This window comes from Gavialis gangeticus, unplaced genomic scaffold (genome assembly GCF_001723915.1).
Source record: "Gavialis gangeticus isolate Ggan-Ray unplaced genomic scaffold, GavGan_comp1, whole genome shotgun sequence".
Lineage (NCBI taxonomy): Eukaryota > Metazoa > Chordata > Crocodylia > Gavialidae > Gavialis > Gavialis gangeticus.
The window spans coordinates 31,680,730-31,689,018 of NW_017728994.1; the positions used below are offsets into that span (position 1 = coordinate 31,680,730).

General features: G+C 45.3%; 1 protein-coding gene across 1 annotated transcript in view; it reads right to left on the reverse strand.

Moving 5' to 3' along the window:
- Nucleotides 1-286: 286 nt before the first annotated feature.
- Nucleotides 287-8,289, reverse strand: part of LOC109287436 (WASH complex subunit FAM21-like) — a 74,289-nt gene continuing 66,286 nt past the window's right edge. Inside the window, exons 28-30 of the mRNA XM_019502534.1 lie at nucleotides 6,208-6,816; nucleotides 4,754-4,931; nucleotides 287-772 (exon numbers count right to left, since the gene is read on the reverse strand). Coding sequence (XP_019358079.1) covers nucleotides 633-772; nucleotides 4,754-4,931; nucleotides 6,208-6,816 — 927 coding nt within the window. The 3' untranslated portion in view covers nucleotides 287-632. The remainder of the gene's footprint in view (nucleotides 773-4,753; nucleotides 4,932-6,207; nucleotides 6,817-8,289) is intronic.

The following is an 8,289-nucleotide window of genomic DNA, read 5'->3' on the forward strand; positions in this document are numbered from 1 at the left end:
AGTTCACTGTTCTACAGTTTGTATTAGTTATGGGTAAAAAAAAAAAAACGTGTTCCCTCTTCTTCTGTTTGGCACTCTATTCTTCTGAAAGGTTTGCTAAAAGCTTACCAGGTAAAGAGAGAGGCAGAGATGCTCTCTGTTGCAAGAGAACCATAAATTGAACTCAGAGGACTTGTCCAGAAGACCACAATGGCTGATTGAATGAAAAACATTGATTTTATCTAGAAGTCTCAACACAGATGTCCTTTGCAAATGAAAGCAGAAAGCAAAACAAAATACAGCTTGGCCCAGTTTAGCACACTTCATTTACTATTTCATAATATCAGTGATTTTCTTTTTTTAGATCTGTTCAATAAAAGAAACAAAACTTTGTATAATAGATTACATCACTGCAGATATTGCACAGGCTAGTTCACCTGGGCATCACAGAAGGACGACAGAGAGATTCCTTCTTACAGTGCTAAGCATGATTAGGTCCAGAGCAAGAAAATGAAACTAGATATGTAAGTGGGGAACCAGTCATTTGAATATCCACAGTTGTCTTATTTTAGCTGTTTGGTTAGAGATTCTGTATTAATAGTGGACAACATAATGAACCACAGGTAGCCTTTTCTCAGAATACCCACAACTGTCTATTGACCTCCAAAGGCATTCAGTGGGTCATCAAATATACTCTGTGCCTTGGTTTCGGTTTTTACTTCAGAGGCTGTTTGAGAAGATGATTGGCCTTTGGGAGTGGATATTTTGACCTGGCTGCTAGAGAAGATGTCATCTACAGAGGAAGAAAAAAGGGGGTGGGGGAGAGGAATAATTAGAAAAGAGAAGGAAAAAAAAAAAAAATCACACACACACAAAATCCCTAACATGTAGCAGTGCCTCTAAAACATCCTTGGTTTGATGCTTTTTTGCCACATGCAATATTAAATGCACTTCTGAGGGCACATGTGGGAGCTTTTGTTTGAGTTTACAGGAATATTCAAACTGAGAAAGGACAACAAAAAAGTCAATACTATTTTACACTACACTACAGCCAAGTATATTAAAGCAGTTGACATGCATTAAGTTACTAAGCCTCAAAAACATTGAGGGTATAGACATCCAACACGACTAAATTAACCTGGGGCCCAAAACTGATGGAACTTCCACTAGCATCTAGAGCAGTGCTTAACCTGTTTGGCTTTGTGGGTTGGATGAGTGGTGCGGGGCCAGGTCTTGCTTGCAGGCTGTAGACTAAACACTACTGGTCTAAAGCTGGGTACTGGGGGGCTCGGCCCCCAGTACCATGCTATCCAGCCCTCAGAGCTCCCCATGGTCTGGAAATTTGGAGGTGTAAGAGCAGTAGCACTGCTCCCCTACCACCACATTTCAAGACCAATGGTGAGCCTCAGGACTGGGTGCCTGATTACAGTGCACTGGTCTTGTCTGCTAGGACCCAATCCCAACATGCAGGGAAGATGCCAGTTGTGAGGGCTCAATCCCAATATGCAAGGCCAGGATGGGGTGGTGCTGGGCTCCAGGGCCCAATCCTAGTATATTTGGCCAGGTAGAGGCAGTGCTGGGCCATGGGCCCAATCCTAGAGTGTAGGGGCCAGCCAAGGCCCCTTCTTGGCCTGTGGGGCTCAATTCAGTCCACAGACTGTCCTGTACCACTCATCTGGCTCTCGGGGCCAAAAGCTCGATCATCACTGGTCTGCTCCTGAAGTAGATGCCCAAAGGCTGTAACAGGATTTCACCAGCAGCTGGCCCAGAGGTGGTAACAGACTGCAAATGGCCCATGCCAGGATGAAACCAATCAGAGCCATAAACACAGGAACAGAACCGTTGCGTACAGTAGAAGTGGCCAACCTGCAGCATGTGCCACAGGTGGCACCAACAGCCTCTGTATGTGGCATGCAGAAGATCCGGGAGGGAACAGCCAGTACACAACAGCAGATAGGGTGGGAAGCAGAACAGCAGGTTGGGCAGGGAGCACAGGGTAGGAAGCAGACAGCAGAGCACCAAGTTGGGTAGGGGAAAGGGATCAGTGGCACATTGGCCAAAAAGTTGACCCCCACTCCTGACTTTATTCCAATGCAAAGCTCTCTCTCATAGCGACTCATATCAGTGTGGGGTTGTACATCAACTATCTACTCCACTTTTATACTGGAATGGATGTAGAATACACTGTGTAAATTTGTTCCTATCCCACCCTGGGTGTTTATGTTTTAAGCTTACATCTCCAAGCATACAGTCCCTTCCACAGTTCTGGGTGCACACAAAGCAGCAAGAGGAACAGGATACTCTAGCCCCTCATCTAGGTCCTGGCACTATTTACAAGCTGAAGGCTGGAACGTGTGAACCAGAGATCAGTGGTAGGCCATCACTTCATGCTAATCTTCCTGTTCGAGCTACCCCACCCCCATTGGCACCTGTACATAACTGTGCTGATCATAGGGATACACAGGATTAATCCAGGATGCAATTTCATCACAAGAGCAGTCTAGAAAGGCAGCCATATGGAGAAAATCCTTACTGGCATTCCCCCAAAATGCGAACCCACCAAAGGGTTTAGCTTTACAGCCAATTAGGGTGTGCGCAGCTTCCAGGAGAAGTGTTCTAGGTACTGCACAGATGTACCAGGGGGTGAAGCTGCAACCCTATTTGACAGTAAGGTTAAAACAAGTAGGCAGGGAAGAAGGGAGTTTCTTCTGTCAAGGAAAGCAACATTTACTACTTGAAGAGAAAAATCCTCAAAAAACTGTGGGGTACAGGACTCTGAACACGGACAAGGATGATGCCAAGATAATCCTCAGCAGCGGTGATATCTGTCAGCATAAGAGGCAGAACAAAGATCAGATTTATGGGGAGACTGAAAAGAGATAGTTCCTCAGTTCAGCAATGATTGCAAGTGGCAGTGAAGCAAAGCAAGGGAAACAGTTTGCAAATACAATAGTACCTTAAAAGGTACAGCTTGAAAGAAGCATTTCAGGTAGGAAAAACATCCTCAGAGGCAGTGGCCACCTTACTAAAATATCATGGTAAACACTGCAAACAACTCTTAGTTAAAGCAACCAGGGAATGCCACCCCAATTCCCTTCTGGGATTGCCATGTTGATCAACCTCAAGTATGTTCCCTGAAGCACTGTTGGTGTTTTACAGCCCCACAGTAGAGCATGTACTACACAGCCTGGGCAACTGAAAAGCTTCCCATGCAAGGATCTTTCAACTCAAAAAAACTCTTGAGCAGAGCATGGGAGGAGCAGGATATAAACTTTTCTGATTGAAGCAGTGCTCCAACTACACCAGTGCTAGAAATGCCCCTGGCTAATAGTGAGCTCCTGTATTAGGTTAAGACTAGACCAGTCCAAGTGAAAAGGGTCTAGTTCCACAAGCACCTTAAAAAGTTATATGAAAGATTTTAAATGGGAAGAGTCTTGATGCCTTCAAACGCTTCCAAAACTAAGAGTCCTGTTTTTTGGATAGAAATTAATTTACAAGTTAGGAAAACAAACAAAAATGCCACAACCAAAATGAAGCGTTTTAATCCAGGGGTTTTCAACCTTTTTTAATAAGTATACCTCCAGTGGCCCCTTTTTAGTAAGTGTACCCCGAAAGGGGGTTGGCAAGCAGCCAGACGCAAGGGGTGGAGGGAGGGGCTAGGTGCAGCAGTGCAGTGTCTGTGGGGCCCTGCTCTCACTCTGCCGCAGTCCTGCTCCTGTGAGGCAGTGGTGCATGGTGGCTGCACTCCATCCCTACATACCTTCTGAGACCTTTCAAAGTACCCCCAGGAGTATGCATACCCCTGGGTGACAACCCCCGTTTTATTCTACACAATGCAGATTTAAGGTATTTAGTTTGCAAAAGTTTGGCATTTTGATTTGGGATGGGAAATCTTAAATTCTTATGAGTTAGGAAAATACCCTCCCATCCAGTTGCAGTTTTATTGCTTTGGATATTTAACCTTAGCGTGGACAAAAGTATTTTCCACCTACTATAAGGCAGAGGGGAGAAACTAATACTTCATGAGATCCATTGGGGTTAATTCCTAGGGTCTGTTAAATCAAATGCTTTAGAACCAGGATGTCAAGCACACAGCCCATGGAGTCATTTGATCTGGCTCACGGGTCTTGGACTGAACTCCTGTGCTGCGATCCAATCCTGGATGCTGCATACATCACATGTTGCTGTGCACAGAGGGCCAGCATGGGGCTTGGACAGGCTTTTCAAAAGCCCAGTGTTATATTTAGCCAGTCTGTACTAACCTTACTCACTGTTTAGTACCCAAAGCATTAGTCCTAATAAAATTAGTGAGATCCATTTGTCTAATGACAGAATACTCTGCATAATTAAGATCAACACAAAAACCTGGCCTTTAATGTTAACGCTAGTGAGGTACGTGTCCTTATCAATACCTATCATAATGTGTATATCCAGTGAGAGGGTGCATCTCTCCCAGTACTGGATACATAATGATCTATGACATGACTTTTCACTCTGATTTCAGAATGAGAAACTTGCTTGAAATCTCAAAATTCTAAAGCGGCAGAAAACAGGTTTCAGAAACAGGATTTCTCTTCTGAAGACAAATGGGCTATTATAATTATAAGCATCTGGACGGCTGTGCTCAGTGGGTAAACACTGATAGTACTATAGTCTGTAGACAAAGTGAGGGCAGGAAAAAAAGGGACCTAGAAAGTTCTAATGACTATCTTTTGTTGTTGGGGGACTTTAACTCACAGCAGCATCATAATGCCAGTCATAACCAAACACTTACCCATATCATCATCAAATATGGATTTGGATTCCACTTTTTTCTTGGTCTTCTTTTCTTTTGGCTTTACAGTAAGATCGGCAAAAATATCAATGTTATCATCATCAAACAGATTAGCCTCCAGCACTTTCTCTTTTGTCTTGCTAGGTGGCTTAATTGCTTCTGTTGCAAAGATGTCATCCTTGGAACAAACCATACATAAGTAGTCAGTACAGAATACACTCTGATAACCAAGCATTCAAATTTGGCTGCATGAAGCGGTAGGAAGAATAACCTAAAACTACTATGGGCATCATTAGGTCAGAGTCACGTGTTCTATTTAGACCTGACAAAAATGCATTAATCACCGACTGCACAAGGCCTGACCACAACATATGCCAGGCACAGTTAGGAAGACTGTGTAGAGTCCCCAGGATCCCTGATGTACTCCTGTTTTAAAAATCAGTGTTTCTGTGTAGCAAGTTACCTCTCTCAAACAGCAGCAGTCAGGCAAAATGGAGGTTAGGTACCATGGTATGGAAAGGGTCAGACTTACTGTATTTATTCAAATTTAAGATGACCACCAATTATTAGATTCTATACATGGAAAATGTATAAATGTTATGATTTTCCACGTGTAGAATCTAATTATTGAAGGGGTGTCTTAAATTCATGCCCCCCACTGCTGCAGGGGGACAAACAGTGTGGGCGCAGATGGCGTGGGGAGGACAAGCAGCTTGCCCCCTACCACCTGGTGCCCTATGTCTGCCCCCCTACCCCTACAGCCTCAGGCTCCCTTTCCACCTTTGCCCCCTCATGCCTGTGCTTCTTCCCTCCCTCCACCTCCCTTCCCAGCCTCTGCTCTGTATTGTGCCAGTGGGCCACATCCCTGTTCTAGCTTGGGGCATGGATGACGGCCCCAGTCCAGCGCCCACAGCACCGCATAGCTGTGCCCCAGGCTGGGGCCTGGCTCAGTGCCCTAAGCTGCAGTGTGGATGGAACCTGCCAGCAAAGAGCAAAGGTGGGGGAAGGCAGAGAGGCAGGTGGGGGAGCAGAGGCTACATTGCTGGGGGGCGGGGGAAGAGGCTCTAGGGAGATGGTGGCATACAGGGCAATAGGGAGGTAGAGGGGGCAAGGAAAGGTAGCTGCAGCCCTGGTCCTGATGCTGGTTAGGGGCTGGAGCCCCAGCCACAGCAGCTACCTGCCCCCCTTCCCCAGCAATTCGAAGATGAGAGGCTCCCCCCGCCATGTTAAAATGGAAGGAAAGCTTCATCTTGGAATCAAACGGTATTTTTTTTTACCTCTACAAAAACAACTATTGTCTGCCAACATTTGAGCATCCCATGCTGAGGGCTTACTCCTACTATATCCATGCATAGCTTTCACCAAGGTGATGCTAAAACAGTATTTTCCATCAGGATCTACAGGACTGAAGTCCTAATTATAATATTCCTCCCCACCCTGCTGCACATCATTACCTCAAAGATACTGGTGTCTAGGTCTTGCGAGATGCCAGGTTTCAATTCTTTCTTCTTTGGAGTTTTCTGACTTGTGAAGAGATTGTCTTCATCCTCCAAGAAAGAGCTGGGGCTGCTCTTCTGGGAAGACTTTTGTTTTACAGGCTGGAAGAGATCATCACTACCCTGATCATCAAGCACTGACAAAGCAGGCTTCTCACCACTTTTGACAAGCCTACCAACCAAATTTTCTATGCCTTCCTCTTTTGCCTTAGGCCTGGCTGCTGACTTTAGCATTGAGCTTTTCTCAAAGAGGTCATCAGATTCAAAGAAATCATCCCCTGGGCCTGTGGGTTTTGCCGAAGGGCTTCTGTCCATCTCAGGTGACAGGTTGCTGCCATCTGCTGGCAACGATTTTCGAGCTGCAGAACCACCTTCGACACTTTCCTTTGAACCTGGCTCACCACTTAGAGGCTCCTTTGCATCCAACAATGCAGAGTTCTGTTTTGGTAGCCATAGCTGTGGCTCCTTGATAATATTATCCTTCTCATTCTCACTGGATTCTTGAGCAGCCAGGCGCCGGGCTGTCCTGGTAGGAGGCCTTCGTTTACCAGTCACTTTGATCCTGTTCTGTGAGCAAAATGGACAGGAGGTTGGGTTATGAATATGAAGGGAAATGCACTTCAGGCATCATAAACTATGCTCGTGCTTGTAAACATGTTGGGTGGCCTTCACATAAATTTATTCAGGCTACATCTTTAACATAGCTTTGTGTTTTCCTAGCATATGATGGGGACATAATGACCGCCCCCAAAATCTAACAACAAACCTGATAGAGACTTTTTCATTTCATAAAAATAAGTGTACTTTTGAGAAATATTAAGAGAGGGACAACAGTGTGCTAACACTGATTTAGCCTCAGAACAACTCAGAAAAATTAAAGACAGATGGGCTGGACCCCCCTTGGGTAATCTAGAAAGTACCTCAGCATCACTAGCAGTCCATTTTTAAAAAGGGAAGAGAGAGAGGTAGGCAAAACAGAACACTCCAGGTCACAGAGGCTCAATCCTCTCCTGTATGCAATTCCACAAGGTTATTCTAGAGCAACAATTCCCAGGCAAATGACTGGCTGGTGTCCCATGGCTGCTCCTCACACTATCAGCTCCTTTTGGTAGGCTATTTAATTTGGCACAGAACACTCCCTGGCAGTTATTGCTTAATTAATGTTAGTTAAATAAAATGAACATGAATGAAGTATGGGTACAAAGGTCCTTTACTGGTCTGGATGACTGTAATGTAACTCACTGCTTGGACTTTGACAGCAGTCACTAATCTAGCAGCTATCATCCTGCCACATCCCATTTCAAATTCTATAAGTCACCTTTCATCTGAACATCTTCCATTTTAGAAAAGCCTGAAAAAAATTAACTGTTTGTAGGTTTTTCATTATTTTTAAAAAGTCTCCTGCAGTTAATTGTTCTGCTGTTTTACTTGAGAAACCCTGAAGCTTTTATTAGAGTTTCTGTAGTCCTGAACATCAGCAGAGAGATTTTAGAAGAGGCACGAGAGCAGTTATACTGGCATGCACACTTTGGGTGGATCTGAAGAAAGATGTAGCAGCACCCCTTCCTGTCTGACCACATGGCAGGAGCAACAGCCAGGGACTTAAAGCCCCTAAAGAAAGTAAGAATTCTCCCCTTGCTTTCCCCTGCATGCTTAGAGGCACATCCCCGCCCTCCCATACCTGCTGCTGCTAATGTCCCCACTATCCTGAGAGCAGGGGCAACACCTGTCCCACTCTATAGTCAGGATGTACAGGGGCTAGGTTTAACCCAGGATAGCAGCAGCAGTGGAGGGTGAGCAGGCTAACTCTCCCTGCTCCTGGGGTGGCAAAGAACAACTGCGGGGAGCAGGCAGGGAGGAGGAATCCACCCATCCATATCCAAGACTGAGCCCAGCACCCACTCAGTCCAGCTGGAGCAGACTGGTTCTGTAGATGTGGTGTACCTTGATTTTAGCAAGGCTTTTGATACAGTCTCCCACAACATTCTCACAAGCACACTAAGGAAGTATGGGCTGGGTGAATGGACTGTAAGGTGGGCA